Raw genomic sequence first — 20717 nt, forward strand, 5'->3', positions numbered from 1 at the left:
CATCTGCTGCACAAGCTGTCACACAACCTTGACTCAGTGGTTGGTGGGCAAGCGCGCGAGCATGCCATTTGCGGTGCCCATGATATGGCGTGAGCCGCAGAATCATCATGATGATTGTTATTTCTGCTGCACAAGCATCGCCGGCTTCAACAAGAAGAATAAAGGTCACATCAAGTACGCTGACTGCGTCTCTGCTCGTAAACCTGTGCCTCATGATGACGAGAACCCCGTTCCAACACCTCCAGCTGATCAGAACATAGCTGTAAGCAGTGGTGAAGAGGATGGTGATGATGAACCTTTTGAACCCGACACTCAAGAATCACACCTTCTGAACCAGGGAGACTTAAATGATCTTGTAAGAGATCTCTCGCTGTCAAAGGCGAAGGCAGAGCTGCTTGGATCAAGGCTGCAGCAGTGGAATCTAGTTGAACCTAACACCAAGATATCCTTGTTCAGAGCACGTCACAGAGACATGGCTGAGTTCTTTGAGATGGAAGACACGATGACATTCTGCAGTGACATCAACGGTCTGTTGAAAGAACTTGGGTGTGATCACGATCCTGCAGACTGGCGCCTCTTCATGGACTCGGGGAAGAACAGCTTGAAGGCTGTTTTGCTCCACAATGGCAACGAGAAACCATCAGTCCCACTGGCTCACGCGTTCAGCATGACAGAGACCTATGAGACTATGCGGCAGCTGCTTGATTCCATCAAGTACAATGACTTCAACTGGCACATCTGCGGAGACTTGAAAGTGGTGGCGCTGTTGTTAGGGCTGCAGTCAGGCTACACGAAATACATGTGCTTCCTTTGTCTCTGGGATAGCAGAGACGACAAGAATCACTGGACGAAGAAAGATTGGGAAGAGCGAAAAGAGCATGTACCTGGTCGACACAACGTGAAGCATGTCGCCCTTGTCGACCCAGCCAAGGTTTTCCTTCCACCACTCCACATAAAGCTCGGCTTGATGAAAAGTTTTGTACGGGCAATGGATCTGAATGGGTGTGGGTTTTTACTCAAGGACCTCAAGGAAAAGTTTGGCAACACCTTGTCGGAGGCCAAGATCAAGGCTGGTGTCTTTGTTGGACCGCAAATCCGACAGATTATGAAGGACGAAACTTTTCCAACAACTCTAAACCCCAAAGAGCTGGCAGCGTGGAGGAGCTTCAAAGCTGTGACGGACAACTTCTTGGGGAACGAGCGCGCGGACAACTATGAAGAAATAGTGCAGCAGCTGCTGGAGTCCTTCAGGAAACTTGGCTCCAGGATGTCCCTGAAAATCCATTTCCTACACCAGCACCTGAACTTCTTCCCTGACAACTTGGGAGCAGTCTCGGACGAGCACGGCGAGCGATTCCACCAAGAGATTTCACTCATGGAGACGCGTTACCAAGGGCGGCACAACCCGAACATGATGGGCGATTTCTGCTGGTTCCTGCATCGTGAAACTGACACAGAGCAGCACAAACGCAAAGCCAAATGCCTAAAGCATTTTTAATTACATTCTAGTGGAGTTTTTCTGTAATTTCTATAATTTTGAAGCATTCATGATGAAATAAATGAATAAATGAATTTTTGTAAATTTCATTGAAATCCTGACTTCTAGGCAATGGGAATATTTCTGTTACTGAAAATCCTGACGTGATACAGCAAAACGGTTATGATTTTTGAAATCAGCGTACCCAAATTAGTCTAAATCACTTTACACATATCCAGTAAAAATTTTTTGTTGTTCAGTGTAATATAAGACATGATAATTACTTCCGTCATTGAAGAGAGGCAGAGCTTATGTTTTCACCCCTGTCTGTCTGTATGTATGTCTGTGAGCGTGATATCTCAAAAGGTTAAAGACGGATTCGGACAAAACTTGGACAGGTAGTAGTACTTTCTTTCTTTAGTTATTTTCTATAATCCACATTAACTACTGTACCTGCTCCATTTATTTCCCCTTCCTGATGCACATCACTCGCCAAACCTCATCCTTACACTTTTTACCTTATCTGCGTCAGAATAATCAGGATTTAAAGTCCATAACCAAAAGGAATTCTTTGTAAAATCCAACAATTTAAAAATAACAATTGCTTGCTGAATGAAGAAATACTTCGAAAAGCCCGACAAGGTGACAAACATCATGAATAACGTATTTCTCGACAATTATACAAATATAAATGTTAAATTCCATTGAATCTTTTTCAGAGCAAAATTCATACACTTACAGTAAAAGAGATTAAAAGCGTTTCAAAAATGTTGTCATCATTTCAGAATCAAAGTGCATTCAGTGAACTGTTTGATTAATTCTGTGAAAATGATTGATTTCTCAGAGTGGAGTTTCGTCATCTTTGTCAGGTTGTTAGATCTAACTTCCTTAGATCTAACTCGAGCGAAGTCAACGGCGTGCCAGCACAAATCTACATGCTTCCCATCTAAAGCAAAGTTGAAAGATGACAAAAAGTCATCCATCTTGTACACCCACCAGGAATGACCCAATATAAAATTTGGAGTTAAAAAAAAAATCTTCTCTTCTGACCCCTGTGACCCTAAGTCCCCACACCCTGGAGCAGACGGCCGACGGAGCGGATTACAATAACACTCGTTTTTCCCAAAAGAGTGGGGATAATGTTAAAGTCAATGTTCGCAATTTGTTAGTTTCATCTCCTGATTCTTATCTGTAATTTTCAGATGTCAGTCGAAAAACTGATTTCGGTACAATCCACGTGATATATTTATGAAATGGTGAAATTATTGATATTCCGACAATATTTGTACGTCCCACCCAACCTTGTTTTCCTTTTCTCTTCATCTTCCCGAATTACTACTGTTTTTCCTTTTCTATATCGTACAAACCTATCACCCCCTCCATGCACCAAACACACATTACAGAGAATCAATTTTGCAACAAGCAGCTTCAAGGTGATAAAGTAAAAAAAAAAAAAAACGTTTCGAGATTATTTAAATTTCAGTTATATTTGGTGACGGTGAAGCGACAATAATTTAAAGCTTTTTTTTTTCTTCATTCCATTTGTATTATTTTAAAGGGGATCCAACATTAAATATCGACGGATCATACTGTACGTGTGGGGCCGTTACTGAAGCTCTGAAAACGAGATAATCACAAGAGTCCAAACACCGACTCGTTTTAATTGTTCAGTGAATTTACAATGACAAATGAAATGGTTTTCTCTTTCTAATTATACACGTATGTAAATTTTGGAAAAATATAAAAATGGACTTTCCACAACTATCTGAGAGATGGGGATAAAAACAATACGGTACGATATCTCAAAAAGAGTTGAGGACGGATTTGGATGAAACTTGGTGGACATGTTGGGTGTGTGACAATGACCAATCCATTCGATTTTGATGAAGATCCGAATCCGGATCCTGATCCGAGAATTTTTCAAGTGATTCTTCACCATTGAAAGATGGGGCCAAAACTCTATATATCGCACAATATCTCAAAAGGTTTTTGACATTTTGCGGACAGGTTAGGTGTGTGACAAGGAAGAATTGATTCGATTTTGCTGAAGGTCTGAATCTGGATCCTGATAAGAGAATTATTTAATTTTTCAGTGATTCTTCACCATTGAGAGATTGGGCTAAAAACGATGTATAGCACGATCTAAAAAAAATCTTAAAAAAAAAAAATCTAAAAAAGTTGTCGATGAGTTATGACAAAATTAGGTGGATGAGTTGGTTAGGTGACGAGAACAAGCCGATTCGATTTTGGTTAAGGTCTGGATTCAGATCCGACCAATCAATGGGATATAACGTTTAAACTGTTCAGCCTGGCGGAGGTTTGCACTCCACCGATTGCCGTTCCGTTTCGTCAAGTGTCACTCCATGAGTGATTTTTAATTTTGTCTTTGTCTGTGAGCAAGAGTTCTCAAAAAGTTGTGGATGGATTGGATTCGGATGAAATTTTGTGGACAGGTTGGGTGTGTGACAAGGATGAATCGATTAGATTTTGGTGAAGATTCAGATCTGGATATGAGAATTTTAAAAAGTGATTCTTCACCATTGAGAGATAGGATACAAATCAGTGGGATACAAAACGTAAACTGTACAGCCTGGTGGAGGTATGGTATGCGCTCTCCCGAGTGCTGTTCTAGTTATTCCATTTAATTACTATCACATCTGCATTACGTTTCAACTGATCAAGTAGGGCGACATGACATAACCGAGCAATCGAGTGGTGTTCCACTATGTTTAGTTTTGTCATCTAATAAGTAAATGGAGTTCGGTCTCGGCATGTGGCCGTGTGTCCCTCCGTGCGTCCGTCCAGTGGGCGCTTCAAGTTATTATTCACCGATGAATAGAGTGTGAAGTTGTTATCTTGTTCATGATATGGGTGGAAAAGACCCATCAGGTTAGCAGCAACATGTTGGAAGTTATGCGGAATGGGAAGGTTCACTCGCAGTTTGAATTCAGCCAATCACCATTCAGCAATTTTAGGGAAGGACTGTTTACATCTCAGTGAGTACATGATCAAGTAAGGGTCGCATTCACATGACTGTAGTTGAAGTCGAGAATGAAAACAAAAAAGGAAAAGCAGACAATGACGAGGGAGTGATAAAACAACAGAAAAGACGATGATGATAAGGAGAGTATAAAACATGACACATACTCAAGGAGAGTGCACACATGGGTGTGTACATAATGAAGAGTGCACACATGGGTGTATAAAGCCCATTTGCTCTCTCCAATGATTTTTCTTTCATAACAACATCTCAGCTTCTTTTGTATAGAAAGCAACTCTGAATTTCCCAGCTTTTCCTCGATCCTGGATACAAAAAACAACTTCTTTTTTTTGCCACATTTCCTCCAGAAATATCTCCAGGCCTTGAGGGCATTGAAAATGAAATGATGACAAAGGAATCCGACGTGATTAGTCTCCTGTCACGTGATTAATCCCCTGCCACACACACACACAGTGCTTTGGCGTGCCACTGCGTGGGTTCACCGAGTGCCAGCAAAAAGGAAATAAGCAATTATCAAATCATGCCACTAGACCACTTGTTCACCTGTCACATTTGTTACTTGCACTAATATATTGTTTCAATGATTACATGAAATTCTTTTGAGGCATAGACACGCAATTCATGCTTAGTTGTGCTCACGGGCTGTGTCGTACACAGAGTGAAAGTTTTTGCATGGAGTGGCAGACAAAACGTGCAACAAGGACGAAGAGAAAATGTGATTGATGAATTAAACCAGAAGTTCAGTGTGTGTACACACACATACACACACACACACACACACACACCATTATCTGCTTACTTTCCCCTGTTCATCCGCTCAAACATGGCTCACACAATTGGATAATAAAACTATGGACAGTCTCGGCAAGCGAACCCGCTGCCCCTTCGTTCTCCCCAACCAATCTATTACAATCACTGATGCGGAGTAACGAGATTGCTGTTTCTCTTTTTAGTTTTGGCATTTACACAAACCTCATACTCAGCAGCACATCAGAACTTCGTGAGATGAAAAGTAAGATGTTCTCCTGACTGACATCATGAAAGTTGGCATTCTTCTCATTAGCAAAGAACAGATCAGGCTTCCAGAGGCATTTGAAGAGCTTCGGATCGATAGTCAGTAAATCCGATCCCTGGTAGTCCGTCGGGAGCTTCAGCCTGGGGTCGTTCCATTTTTGCCGCAGGAAAATGTTCACACGATAGTCCTGCAAAGAAAAAGGCTTTCAGCGGCTGAGATGAACGTCATGATGCAACAAAACGAGACACGATAACACACAGTGATGAAAACACAAAATTCCATTAGGTGTATATCAACAAAACACCTTGGTGGGTTTAATTTGGCCCCCGTTCAGTCATTTGGCAAAGGTATCATCTTTGCATCGTAATTCAACATTCGGTATATTATGAGAGTAGAAAACGAGGTCAAACGTTCCTTGGGACAAAATTCCTCATACACGTGTCCTGCCAGTTAGGGACACAAAGTAAATATAGAGTTAATAAAATGTGTGCAGGCCAAGGAGAGTCATGATACAACTTGGCAGCAAAAGCGAACACGAGGTAATTACAGTGGTGAATATTAAGCATTTCATCTAGCGGTCTGTGATGGAAAATCTAAATTAATATGTGAAAATAAAAAAGAAGTTAGAATATGCACCCAAACACTAGGTCAGCAGAGAGCTTTTCAAGGTCATCTTGTGGTCAAACAACCATGTTTCGGAATAAACTTCTTGATCCACTAGACAAAACGTCGCCTCCCCCTGCCCGTCATAATTTCAAAACGTGAAGAACATGACGTTATAACTCAGAATGTGTGACTCGACATGCACCAAGAGTTGTTCAACATGAAACACGTAAACAGACTCGTTCCGTAAAGCTCGGAATGAATAGACGGTGTTTTGTGAGTTCAGGTTCGGTGTCAATGGCACGAATATCCAGTTCGTCGTGCGATCAAGAGATAACCAATTGGATCCTTAATGAATTGATGAAATCTCAAAGTTCCCCCTACCCCCCCCCCCGCCCCCCATGAGAACCACAACACAACAACACGTATCAATGAACACAGCATGTTACCATGGTGGCCTCCTGGATGGAGCCAAAGCTGTTGATGAATATGTTTATTCGGACATCCACAGGAGGACCTGGGGTAGGTCAAGGCAGCGAGATCATCAATAAGTAAAAGCTGATTCGACAAACCAATCCTGTTTGAATGTTATACATCATTGGATATTCTTGCTCTCACTTCATAAAGCATTGCGCAACAATGATTTGACATCAATATGCGATTAAAACACTGGTTGCAAATTGTAAAACAAAGCAAGTACAGTGCTCTGGATAACACAGAGCCAAAGTGAAAGTTTTGTTTAAGAACTGAATGAAGGTCAATCTGATGTTCAAACATCGCATTTCCTTTGCACAGGGTTTTCTCTCCCACAGATGGTAAACAAATACCGAGGTATGTCGGAAAAGGAATTCTTCATGAGAGGCGACCCATCCACAGTTGCCCCCCTATGGGGATTTTTATTGAGGTATTGTAATGATTTCACTCCAAAATATATATATATATATATATATATATATATATATATATACAAGCCGGTAGGCGGCGATGGGTCGCCGAGCATGGAAACTATAAGATATAGAGCAAAATGGATGTCATATAGCGGATAGGGAATCACATTGAGGTTATGCATATCAAATCTCATCCAGTTCCATCTACTGATAACTACTCGGTGTCCATTTGAATGAAAAGTACCGAAAATGTGGTTTGAAATCGGAAATCCCCAAAGTTTGAGGGGGTGCTGTGGGTGAACAAAGATCTAAATCGAAAATCCGGCTCGATCGTTTGTGCACAATGTATTCCAGACGATTAGTGTGAATTTTCATGACCATCCGACCATAACACTAGGAGGAGCAGCATTTGGCACGAAGACACCTCCAGCTCTTGCATATTGTCGATTTTTGCACTAATTGACCTTTGACCCCTGACCTAAGCGAAATCGGTCAATATGTCCTGAGACAAAGTTGCAGTACTCATTGAGTACCATAAACCTGCAAAGTTTCATTCGTATCGATGCACTCACCAGGTCGCTAGGGGGTCTTCAATTTTCGCCAATTTTTGCGCATACCCTAATTGTAGGGGGTGCTGTGGGTAAAGTATTCTATATATCACAAAAACCGGAATATATTTGATAGAGCAGCACCTGTAGATCATTCGTGCCAAATTTCATAACTCTACGTGGGATAATGGCTTTCGGAATTGATTTCGCGTGAACCGTACCGATTTTGAAGGTTTTTCGGTTGTTGCTAGGGAACCAAAGCGTCCCTAGCAACCATCACAATTTCCAAAGCACTCAGTGATAAGATGTACCAACCACCCGAGTTTGGTCAAAATCCGCCCACGTTTACTACCAATTATGCTGATGACAAACGAACAAACATCCAAACAAACAGACAGAATTACTGACAATAAGGGTCACCAATTTCGGCGACCCAAAATATATATATATATATATATATATATATATATATATATATATATATATATATATATATATATATATATATATATATGTAAAATGTATATACATATACATATATCTTTATATTGAAGGCTCGAGTCACGGACTGAAGAGTCCTCATCGAGGCCAGGCCTTAAATAAAAGAACTGAATTGATAGAAAAGTAAGGAAAGAGAGAATAGTCTTCGAGTTTTTGAGAAAGTAAAAAAAATCTGCTTTTGAAAAGGGGAAGGTCATAAGTGTTTGGGAAGACGTGAGAAGGTAAAGAGTTCCAGAGCTTGGCAATGGAGGGGAAGAAACAAACATTGTAACGACCCACCCTTGACACTTATCCAATCAAGATATTCTCGTTTTGTATTTTCAATTAATTTTCTGAAAATTGTAGAATTCGTTTGTAAGTTGTGGGTTATGATGTGTACGTAAACATGGAAAAAGTCTGATTTCATGTAATTTAATTCCAGCTATGAGACAAGAAATGGTGAAAAATTTGAAAGGGGGTGTGTGGATTTTCTATCGGCACTGTATCTTTGTCTCACATGCATACACCCTTCATTTACTCTGTTGAAACAATGTGTCAATCAATAATAACTATAATAAACTGGAGTTCATGGAACACCATACCCCGTGCAATGTTACTTCAATTTTAATAAAATAATAGTTTTTACGATCATGAAAAAAAGAAATATCCAAAAATTGAATGGCATTGTGGTAGACCACAACAGCCTTTACACCACGTCGCGCCTTCATTTAAATTGAAGTACTGGACAGTAAAACTAGAGTTTTTTGGAAGTATTATGACAGCCGATTTGCATTCTACAGTTTTCAAGGAAATCATTAAATTTAAATAAAATAAAAATTGTAAAAGTCGTATGAATAAATTAATTCTGGTTTTACCGCCATTTTCCCCAGTGTCTGTTACGCCACCCTATCCAATATATTACATTCGCTCTTCGTTCCTGTTGTATGTGTCCATATTGTATGTGTCAGTTGAATTAACACCAGGTGGAGTTGACTCTGCCTGTCATCCTTCTGAGGTCGACAAAATGAGTGCCAGCTTGCTGGTATCCTGTGTCAGAGTGGTGAGCCGTCGAGAATCGCGCCCAATAGCCAAGGAGACTGCTTCGGCAGCACCAACGCTCTGCACAGAGTATGGTCCCAATGGATGGATGGATACATATATATCTTCATTATTATGACAAATCTGTGTTTGAACTTGTGATTTGAGAGGGCTTGGCATTGATTTTTGTGGACACTTACTTTTTCACCCCAATGTTTGGCCATTTTTGAGGAACACAACCCCGGTATATATCAACACTTTCCTGTGCTTGCATTTTACTACTTAATAGTCAGTTAATGCATTTATTTAGTTATTGCAGTTATTTACTTTTTTACTTATTTCGTCAATATAATTCGATAATCAGTTATTTCACTTTATTATGATAGGAAACGAATGAGCACTGAAATATTTTATTACTTTTTTAATTAAAAAAAGTATTTTTAATCCAAAATGTCTCCAATGTAATGTGATGATCAGTTCCGTGTATATTTCACGAGTTTGACTTCACCTTTATAAGTTTCACGTGAATGTGAAATATTTCAAAAGCGCCAAATATGATTTCATCAGGAAGGAAATAAATGAGAGACTAATGGCTAACTTACTGGATGACAAAAGGTTATCAAATGTTTTGTATTTTGGAATTATAACTGTGTACAAGCTTAATTACAATAAAATTAACGACTTATTTTACATGTAAGGTTATCTTGTTGAAAGCTTTATAAGAGATTTATTTTGATGAAACATAAAAAAAGTATTCAAATGAAAAAATAATATTTGTTTTAATTTCAATGAAATAGAAATCTTAAAATCAAACATTTAAACAGTTTTCTTTTTCAAAGTCTCAATAATATACAACACAATGTTCACAACGCCAAAACTTATTTTTTTGCATTTCTCAACAACAATCTTCAGTACCTGCATTTTCTACCCGTTTTTAAAAAAAATTTATTGACACATGATTCAGGAATTCAGTTGACGCACTGGAGAAGATGGTGGGAATGGTTGAGCTGGACGTGATGCTGTGCATTGTGTGGGACTTTAACACGCACGTGGGAGTAGCGGAGCTGGGTGAAGAGAAATGTTTTGGTAAATATGGTTGAGGAATGAGGAATAGAGAGGGTCAAGATATTGTGGAGCTGGTGGCGAGGAATGGAATGGCCATAACTGGTTCATTCTTTCAAAAGAGGGAATCCACAAGATTACCGATGGGAATGGACAGCATAGAGCAGAACTGGATTTGGGGTGGTAAGGAAGTGACAGTTGTGGAGGGTTAAGGATTGTAAGGCAGCGGCAGGAGAACATATTACCACCTTGCACAAGTCTGTGGTGTTTGTGGTATGGATGAAGAAATGGAGGGAGGTTAAAAGCAGGGGTCGGAAGATTATGAAGTGGGGGAAGTGTAAGGGAAACGTTGTTGTAGAGTACAAGGAGAGGATGAGGGCCAGGTATGAGTAACTTGGTGAAGGAATGGAGGGTTTGGAGGAGGAGTGGAAGAAGTATGGAGAAGCGTTTTGGGGAATTGCAGAAGTTTTGTGTGGCAGAACATCAGGAAACGGTTCAACGTCAAGAGATAGAAACCATGTATGGTGGACGGAGGAGGTAGTGAAGGCAGTTGGTGAAAAGGAGGCTTGGAAGAGGAGAGAGAATATCAAGATAGGGGGAGGCAGCGGGATGCAGGGTTGTTGAACCTGTTTGGGCAGAAAAAAGCAGCAAGGAGAGCTGTGGATAAGGTGAGGAATAATATGGAAGAGGAGGTGCACAACAAGTTGGAAGAGGATGGTGTGAGAAAGATGACATATAAATTGGCTCATGACAGGGATGACATGAGGGGGGTGGGGGGGAGGCAGTGATTAAGAATGGTGGTGGGAGGCTATGACAGAGAGGGGGTGTAGTATTGAAGGCATAGGAAGGATATTTCAAAGAGCTGTTGAACTAAGAAGGAAGCAATGGCAAGCTGGAGTTACCATGTTATGTGGATGGAGAAAGTGTAGTTGGTGGAGATCACAGAGGAGGAAGCGCAGATGGCATTGAAGAGAACAAAGAAGAGAAGAGCGCCATGCATTGATGAGGTGTGTACAGAGATGATAATTGCAGTGGGAGAAGTCAGAGTCAGTTGGGTGAAGAGGCTGCTGAATGTATGTGTGAGAGAGGGTTCAATTCCGGAGGAGTGGAGGACAAGATTAATTTTACCAATATGGAAGCAGAAGGAAAATGTTCAACATCGCAGAAGTACAGGGGCATGATGCTCCTTAATCATGTCATGAAGGTGCTGGAAAGGATTCTGGATGGGAGGATACAGAAGGGTGTGGAGATGGAAATCAGAGACAAAAGGGTTTAAAAAAGGGAAGGGACAATGGATGGGATGTTCACACTGAGACAGCAGATGGAAAAGAGGTTGGAGGTGCAAGGTGACATGGCATTGGGATCTGCGGACTTGGAGAAGGCAATGGCAACACTGGAATGGATGGGAGTGCAGAAAGCATAAGTTAGGTTGGTGGAAGGGATATACAAGGGAACAAAGAAGAGTTTTGGTTGGTCCTGGGATGTCTGAGGAGTACATTGTGAACATCGGTTTGAGGCAGGGAAGCGATCTCAGCCCACTCATGTTTATCATGGTGATGGAACTGGTAAGCAGGAATGTGAGCTTGAGTAGTATGGGAAGGATGCTGCATACGGATGATCTGACTGTTGTGGTGGAGTGAGTGGGAAATGCAGGAAGCACTGGGAGAGTGGAAGGAGGAATTTTAGAAACATGGGCTGAGGATGAGTATGGAGAAGACTGAGGTGATGTGGGTCAGGCAGCAGAGAAAATAAATGAATATCAGGTTAGAGATGGAAGGAGATCAGACAGGGAAATAGGTTTGAATATCTCGGGGGAAGAGTGACCAGAAAGGGAAAGTCTGGGGCAGAGGTACAAGGTAGGATTCAGGTGGGTGCAAGTTCGTGTAGGACGGTGGAAGGAGTAATGGCAGACAGAATTATATCAAGGAAATTTAAAGGGAATGTTCTGATGTAGTGTGTAACACCTTCCTACCTTTACGGTCTGAAGACGGTGGCACTGACAGAAAGACAACAACAGAAGCTGCAGGTTTGCAAGAACAATTGGGTCAGGAGGATTGTGGGAGTGAAGAGGGTGGATAGAAAGGAGATGGATGAACTGAAGGAGGAGATTTGTGTTTAGGTGAGCTTGATGGGAAGATTGGTGAACTGCCGGCTAAGATGGGCTGCACACTTGGTGCAGATGGGGAAAGAGAGCATGGCAAAGAGAGTGGATAGGTTGAGGGTGCAAGGTCAGAGGAAAAGAGGTAGACCATGGCTGAGATGGGAGGATTGTGTGAGAAGGGATATCAGTAAGGTAGGGGTGGTTAGAAAGTGGAGAAAGTAGGCTGAGGACAGAGAGAGGTAGAGGAGTATTGTGGTCATGGCAGGGCAGAAGCTTTGTGCCATCGGACCTCACCACTTAAAAAGAGAATTGGAGGAGAAGAAGATGATCTTCTAACGAAATATTTATTGGTACCCAGGGTGCCCTGTAAGTGACGTCACTTCCCCAAGCTGCGCGGCTGTGTTTGCCTGAGGTCAAATGAAGTCAATTATCACCTCGTGTCTCAGGTCAGGTGTCGCCTCGCGTCTCAAGTCAGGTGTTGCCTCGCGTCTTAAATCAGGTGTCGCCTCGTGTCTCAAGCCAGGTGTCGCCTCGCGTCTAAAGTCAGGTGTTGTCTCGAGTCTCAAGTCAGGTGTCGCCTCGAGTCTTAAGTCAGGTGTTGTTTTGAGTCTGAAGTTAGGTGTCACCACGAGTCTCAAGTCAGGTGTCACCACAAGTCTCAAGTCAGGTGTCGCCTCACGTCTCAGGTCAGGTGTCGCCTCGTGTCTCAAGTCAGGTGTTGCCTCGCGCCTCAAATCAGGTGTCGCCTCGTGTCTCAAGTCAGGTGTCGCGTCAGGTCTCAAGTCAGGTGTTGTCTTGACTCTCAAGTAAGGTGTCGCCTCGAGTCTCAAGTCAGGTGTCGCCACGAGGGTCAAGTCAGGTGTCGCCACGAGGGTCAAGTCAGGTGTCGCCACGAGTCTCAAGTCAGGTGTCGCCTCGCGTCTCAAGTCAGGAGTCGCCTCGCGTCTCAAGTCAGGTGCCGCCTCGTGTCTCAAGTCAGGTGTCACCTCGCGTCTCAAGTCAGGTGTCGCCTCGCGTCTCAAGTCAGGAGTTGCCTTGAGTCTCAAGTCAGGAGTTGCCTTGCATACCAAATCAGATTTCATTAATGGGATCTGCACATGTAAGTGCTATTTGATTTGTCGCTCCACCTTGGCTCCTAAGAAAACATCTTTTCATAATCTCTCGATTTTACACTTCTCTAACAAGCACCAAAATTGCTGATCGAGCCCTAATCATTACTCATTACCCAAGAAAGATCGGGAAATGTTTGTCAATTTTTCCAAGGACAAGCAATTCTGGAAATTGTGATTAAGTGTCGTTTAACCAGATAAACACACATGGAGTGTTCAAACAAAAGCTCAAAGTAATGTGACAAAAACACAAAGCATTAAAAAAAACACAAATCATTACTAAAAACATAAAGCATTAACAAAAACACAAAGCATTACTAAAACACAAAGCATTAAAAAAAACACAAAGCATTACTAAAAACACAAAGCATTAACAAAAACACAAAGCATTACTAAAACACAAAGCATTAACAAAAATACAAAGCATTACTAAAAACACAAAGCATTAACAAAAACACAAAGCATTACTAAAACACAAAGCATTAACAAAAACACAAAGCATTACTAAAAACACAAAGCATTAACAAAAACACAAATGCATTACTAAAACACAAAGCATTAAAAAAACACAAAGCATTCCTAAAAACACAAAGCATTAACAAAAACACAAAGCATTATGAAAACAAAAAGCATTAAAAAAAAACACAAAGCATTAACAAAAACACAAAGCATTACTAAAAAAACAAAGCATTAACAAAAACACAAAGCATTAACAAAAACACAAAGCATTAACAAAAACACAAAGCATTACTAAAAACACAAAGCATTACTAAAAACAGAAAGCATTACAAAAACAAAAAGCATTACTAAAAACACAAAGCATTAACAAAAACACAAAGCATTAACAAAAATACAAAGCATTACTAAAAACACAAAGCATTAACAAAAACACAAAGCATTACTAAAACACAAAGCATTAACAAAAACACAAAGCATTACTAAAAACACAAAGCATTAACAAAAACACAAATGCATTACTAAAACACAAAGCATTAAAAAAACACAAAGCATTCCTAAAAACACAAAGCATTAACAAAAACACAAAGCATTACGAAAACAAAAAGCATTAAAAAAAAACACAAAGCATTAACAAAAACACAAAGCATTACTAAAAAAACAAAGCATTAACAAAAACACAAAGCATTAACAAAAACACAAAGCATTAACAAAAACACAAAGCATTACTAAAAACACAAAGCATTACTAAAAACAGAAAGCATTACAAAAACAAAAAGCATTACTAAAAACACAAAGCATTAACAAAAACACAAAGCATTAACAAAAAGACAAAGCATTACTAAAAACACAAAGTATTAACAAAAACACAAAGCATTACTAAAACACAAAGCATTAACAAAAAGACAAAGCATTACTAAAAACACAAAGCATTAACAAAAACACAAAGCATTAACAAAAAGACAAAGCATTACTAAAAACACAAAGTATTAACAAAAACACAAAGCATTACTAAAACAAAGCATTAACAAAAAGACAAAGCATTACTAAAAACACAAAGCATTAACAAAAACACAAAGCATTAACAAAAAAACAAAGCATTACTAAAAACACAAAGTATTAACAAAAACACAAAGCATTACAAAAACAAAAAAGCATTAACAAAAACACAAAACATTAACAAAAACACAAAGTATTAACAAAAACACAAAGCATTACTAAAAACACAAAGCATTAACAAAAGACAAAGCATTACTAAAAACACAAAACATTAACAAAAACACAAAGCATAACTAAAAACACAAAGCGAATGCCATTCTAGTTCCTCCTGTATTGCATTGAAATATATATATATATATATATATATATATATATATATATATATATATATATATATATATATATATATATATATATATATACATATATATATATATATATATATATATATATATATATATATATATATATATATATATATATATATATATATACATGTATGACATCATGTAGCTGTGATTTTGAAATGCTCTCATTGAATCATCATTATTTATTTTGGAAAATAAAAATGCCTCCAGCTTAGACGGATTCTTGCAGTCGGAGATGGTGGACGTTTTTCTGATATTGTCTGCAGTGTCTGAAGTTTCATAAAAATTCAAAGCAATCTTTTGTTGTCGACAAAATATTGAGTGTAATAATGGAACTCAGTTGGGGCAAGATGTGTGGTTGTGGGGGGGGGGTATGGGAGTGGTCTGGTCGGAACCTCTTGACACCCAATCCACCTCTGATAGTAGATCCTTATAGTATTGATTTCCATTCATGGATGCCCCTCAATCAATAGTTTCTAATCACTGAAGTAAATAACAATGCTAATTAAGTAAATGGATGATTGAGTTAAATACAATGATAATGGAGTGAAGATGAGAAACATGTTTGATGAAACAGATGGTTGCTCTTCCAGGAACTTGAGCATCTGTAATGACTGCGTTAAGTTTGCATTCAGCCATGCTTGTAGTTTTCATCAGTGAGAGGTAATGTTACAGGTCACTGAAAAATAATCTGGGTTGAAAGATAGGTGAACTTGAATATCGTAATGCCTTACAATAGAAATCCATAATGTGAATTTGGATTACACCTCTTAATGGATGCAGACACAGGGAAACCAGAATCGACCTGGAAAATAAAACCATAAAATGTAAATTTAAACACGAGTTGGTCAAGAGATGTTTTCAGCTTTTCGCTGGATGAGAGCAGAGTTTGTGCCACAAGAAATTAAGAAGAAGCCTCTTGTGATGTATAAGTGGAAAATAAGCCCCCATTTCAGACTATGTCCAATGGGAGCAAATAGCTTGGAATTCAAACCATATCTCATTCATATTCACTGGGAATACATCTCAACATGCATTGCTTAATGCAATGTTGCTTTTGTTGCTTAACATGAGGTAGTGTATAAACCAACAAAAGCTTAATTTTATGTTGCGTACAAACATGTTTGTAATCTGGGTGAATAGGACCAGTAGGGACATTTGCACAAGAGACAAACATCACAGAGTGATGTTGAATGGTTGAATCGTTTATTTGAAATTACACTTGGTAGCCGTTAGCTAAATTGAATGTAATTCTTGGGGAAAATGCCAGGGGCATAGAAAAGGCCCCTTAAAATGGTTTGTGCCATGTGGCAAACATTATAAATGAAGGGACATTCCATGGCTTGTGGATAATGCCAGATGATAGAGAAGAAGGGACATTAAAAAAAAAATCTCGTGTGTATGCTGTACTCCCCTAGTGTTCTTCAGAGGAACCAAGTGAAGCTCTATAAAAGTTCAGAAAAGGGGCTCCAATTTTTTTAAACAAATTAATCACACACATGAACATTATCTTACGTGTTTTCGTTTTCAAGGTACACAAAAAATTTTTTCCCATACTGACAGGTTTTTTTAACCTATATATGTAGGTTATATATATATATATATATCTTTTCTCGAGCATTGGTTCCTCCAAAGAACACAAGGGTAGTACAGCATGCACACGAGATTTCTTGAATGTCCCTTCTTTTCTATCATCTGGCATTTTCCACAAGTCATGGAATGTCCCTTCTCTTCTTTTGTTTGCCAGATGGCACATACCATACATGCAAAAGGGGCCTTTTCTTTGCCCCTGGAATTTTCCCCAAGAATGTCCATTCTTTTCTCTAGTTTGCCACATGGCACATACCATATAAATGGCCTTTTCTGTGCCCCCCTGGCATTTCCCCCAAGAATGGAACGGTTTCTCTGTATTACATATGGTATTCCATGTTTCAGCCAGTTTTGTTCAAGAATTGGAGCACCTGAAAAACCGATACTTTTTTCCAAAGTCCACTTTTACAGTGTCCCTAATTCTTTCCATGTCCCCAATTATGCAGCTGCAGGTAACTTTGAGGTCTCAAAAAGTGACCCTCCATTCATATTCAAAATTCCATGAAACTTTCCTCCAAAGTTCATAAGTTATGAGCCCTCACGTTTGACTATTTTACTACTGGAGTCAAATTTTTTCTATGTCGAACTTTTTGGGGTTCACCCCCATGAGCAAAAACGAGCACAAAAGCAAAAACGATGGCATTTGGGTGGAATTTGTTTTGAAAGCTATAAGTTAGACATATTGGCTGAACTATAGTCCCAGTGTCAGCTAGTTTCAATTTATAGCCTTTGAGATGTGAACACCAACACATTTTGGGCGGACGGACGGACTGACAGACACCAACGTTGATTTTGACGGTTTTCATTAAAAACTCAATGTGGAAATGGACATTGCTGAAATTTGGAACATATTACCTCGACGTAAAAAGAATTTACTTCTGAAATTTGCAGTTGATTTTGTCCAGTAGAAGCCGAGAAATGAATTTTCAGTCCCCGTGTTAAAGTTGCATTCAGAGAAACTGTTCCATTATAAAGGGAACGGAGCTTCACACTTCCCTTGATTACAGATTAACAGAAAGCAGAAACAAATATTACTGCAAATCAAGAAAAAAAAATTAAAGTACAGAAATGAACACAAATCAGTAAGACTTGCTCCTTTCTGGCCCTCCTCAAAACACCACAATTGTGACGACAATGGTTCCGCAGAGACCACATCGTCCTGGGGGAGCATCGCATTAGATCGTGGACCGGTTCTGCACAAGGCCAGATTCACCTTTTGCCGGCCTGGTGCCAAACAAATTTGTGGGGCATTCATTTGGCGAACCATTGCAAAAGACAGGAGATTGACACAGAAGTAGTCTTTAACACAACACACAGCTGTATATAAGTTTCATTTACCAAATTTATACGTTTAAGTTGCAGATCGAAGTGGCTGCCATTATGGCACCAGCAATGGTATCCCAAGGGCAGAAGGACAATTACTGTACACAAGTGCACATAAAATAAATAAATGGGAAAAAATATAAACGAGAACTGCCACTTTATAACTGCTGGCAGAAATAACTGAGTACCAAGATGTCTGGCTTTGATACAACACTTGACTGACGGGTTACGGAGCGAGTAACACGAAGTGTTCAATCTATTCATTACGTATGTTGTCAGCCCCTTTTCCTGGGGACATTGTCGGTATTAATTGAAATGGCATTTGAATTACCTGAACACGAAGTAACAAATGTGCAGGATATGTCACAGGGTAAACCAAAACTCCCCTGAAAAAAAAGAACCCCCCCCCCACATGTCTCTCTGCTATGCGGGATTGATGAGTTATGGACCGAGTAACACGCCACATTTAATCCAATTATTACGTAAGCAGTTAGCCCTTTTTCAGAATACATAGTCGGTATAATTTGAATTGATGTTTAAATAACCTGAACACAAAGTAATAAATGTGGACACCATGGGTGCAGAGGTTAAAGCGGGATTCCCCTGAACCCCCTCACGTTTCTCTATGATACGGGATTTACAAGTTATGGACTGAGGAACAGGCCACGTTCCATCGATTTATTATGTACACAGTTGCCCATTTTTTCCTGGGGCCATCTTCGGTATCATTTGAATTGCTGCTCCTGCACCCTCAAACAAATGCAGACGCAGCCAACTGAGCCTTGTGCAAAAAAAAAAATTGTTAAAGTTCTCAGATTCTAATAATTAAATAATTCTGGCTGCCAGACCTTGTGGCCGATCGGGTTGAAATTTAAAACGTACATTCAGCATGTCTGCGAGATCATAATTTTGAAGTTTTAACAATTAACATTGAGTGATGCAGCTGTTCCAGAGAAAACATTATTTAATATTTTACTTCAATCCAATATGGCTGCCAAACCATGTGACCTACATTAAAAGGAGGTGAGAACTTTTCGTTCGTCGTGGATAAGCGATGATACCTGTACAGTTTCGCCTCGATTTGTTCAACCGATTCAGAGAAGACGACTTTTTAATTTTCAATCCAATATGGCTCATGCACCACGTGATCTTTGACATCATAAAGATATATTCTGCCTCGACTGAAGTATGGGATCACACTTGTTAATTTTCGTGTAAATCGGACAAGGTGCGTTTTTCTATCCAAGCCGGCTGCCAAACCACGTAAATGGTGATGTCATAATTTTTACCCGATATGCAGCCATGGTGTTAGATGATAGTTTCAAAGTTTCACTTCAATGGGGTAAGTGGTTCCAGAAAATTTTTTATTTAATATTATTCTTAAATCACATATGGCTGCCAAACCATGTGACCAATGACATCATATGTGTGAACCTTTTGTTCCTCTTGGACAGGCAGCCGCACTTGTAAAGTTTTGCCTCGATCTATTCAGCCATTTCAGAGAAGAAGATTTTTGAAGGTTTAAAATATATATATATATATTTATATATATATATATATAAAAAAAAAAATATATATATATATATATATATATCTGCCGAATCACATGACCAATGATGTCATGATATTTTTTTTTGGAACATTTTAGCCCTCGATGGCCCTCAAAAATTTTCATACTGATTGGATGTGGCATTCTACATATGCAATTATGATGTCATAACGAGGGCACCTATGACATCATAAAAAGCACACATTCCTGATGTGAAGTACTCGCGGTGTGCCAAGTTTCAATTTTTTCCTTGGTGCAGTTTCAGATACAGAGGCCCAAAGTTTTTCCGTTTTTCCAAAATGGTTGCCACCCCCACTTGACCTATGACGCCATAATTATCAAGAAAACATTCTACATGAGTCGTCGCACCAATGGTGAAAATCGTCTCAATCTGACAAGCGGTTGCGGAGAAAAACACGAAAGGTCTGTGCGGACAGACAGACAGACAGACAAAAAGACAAGCCGGTAGGCAACATGGGTGGTCGCTAGACTAAGGCAAATTTGAAATATGTAGATAAGAGAACACATCAGATGGCATTTTTGCCGTTCGTTGTTCCATATAGGAACATGACGAGCAACTGTCCATTCATCATTTGTGTTCGATTCCCGAACCTTACGTTAGGGAATCCCAACGCAAACGTTGGGGTGAAAGCATATAGTAATATAATTGCATACTAGTAATACAGTTTTTGAAGGATCGGGCTGAAATTTTTCGACAGAGGTTGATTATAATCAACTATAATTATATATAATGCACTATAATTATAGTGCACATAAAAGTGCGGAAAGCCGATTTTTGATTTTAGAAAAAATGTTTTTTTTCGGATTTTTTTAAAAATTTCAAAGTCCCGTTGCTAGGCAACGGTGGCGTCTATAGCAACGGTGCTCAAAAGCATACAACTAGATCCTGGTATGAACCTACCAGTCAAGTTTCATCAAAATCGGTTGACCCCTCTGGCCTCCAGAGCTGTCCATTACATACATACAGACAGACGGAAAACCTGAGAATAAGGGTAGTCTCACGACCACCCAATAAACAAACAAGCAGTCATAGACTGGTACTTACGAAATCGTCAACTTGACCTCTGACCTTGTCTAATAAAAGCTGTCT

At 39.5% G+C, this 20717-nt stretch overlaps 1 protein-coding gene across 4 annotated transcripts in view; it reads right to left on the reverse strand.

The window, feature by feature from the left end:
- Nucleotides 1-20717, reverse strand: part of LOC147008981 (glycine receptor subunit beta-like) — a 144950-nt gene that overhangs the window by 64284 nt on the left and 59949 nt on the right. For all 4 annotated transcript variants that reach the window (XM_085864645.1, XM_085864646.1, XM_085864647.1 and 1 more), the window contains 2 exons: nt 6546-6613; nt 5451-5680 (listed from right to left, as the gene is read on the reverse strand). In XM_085864645.1, coding sequence (XP_085720771.1) covers nt 5451-5680; nt 6546-6613 — 298 coding nt within the window. The remainder of the gene's footprint in view (nt 1-5450; nt 5681-6545; nt 6614-20717) is intronic.

Source organism: Eptatretus burgeri, chromosome 18 (genome assembly GCF_056783735.1).
Source record: "Eptatretus burgeri isolate ZD-2024b chromosome 18, Ebu_testis_v1, whole genome shotgun sequence".
In the NCBI taxonomy this organism is placed as follows: Eukaryota; Metazoa; Chordata; class Myxini; order Myxiniformes; family Myxinidae; genus Eptatretus; species Eptatretus burgeri.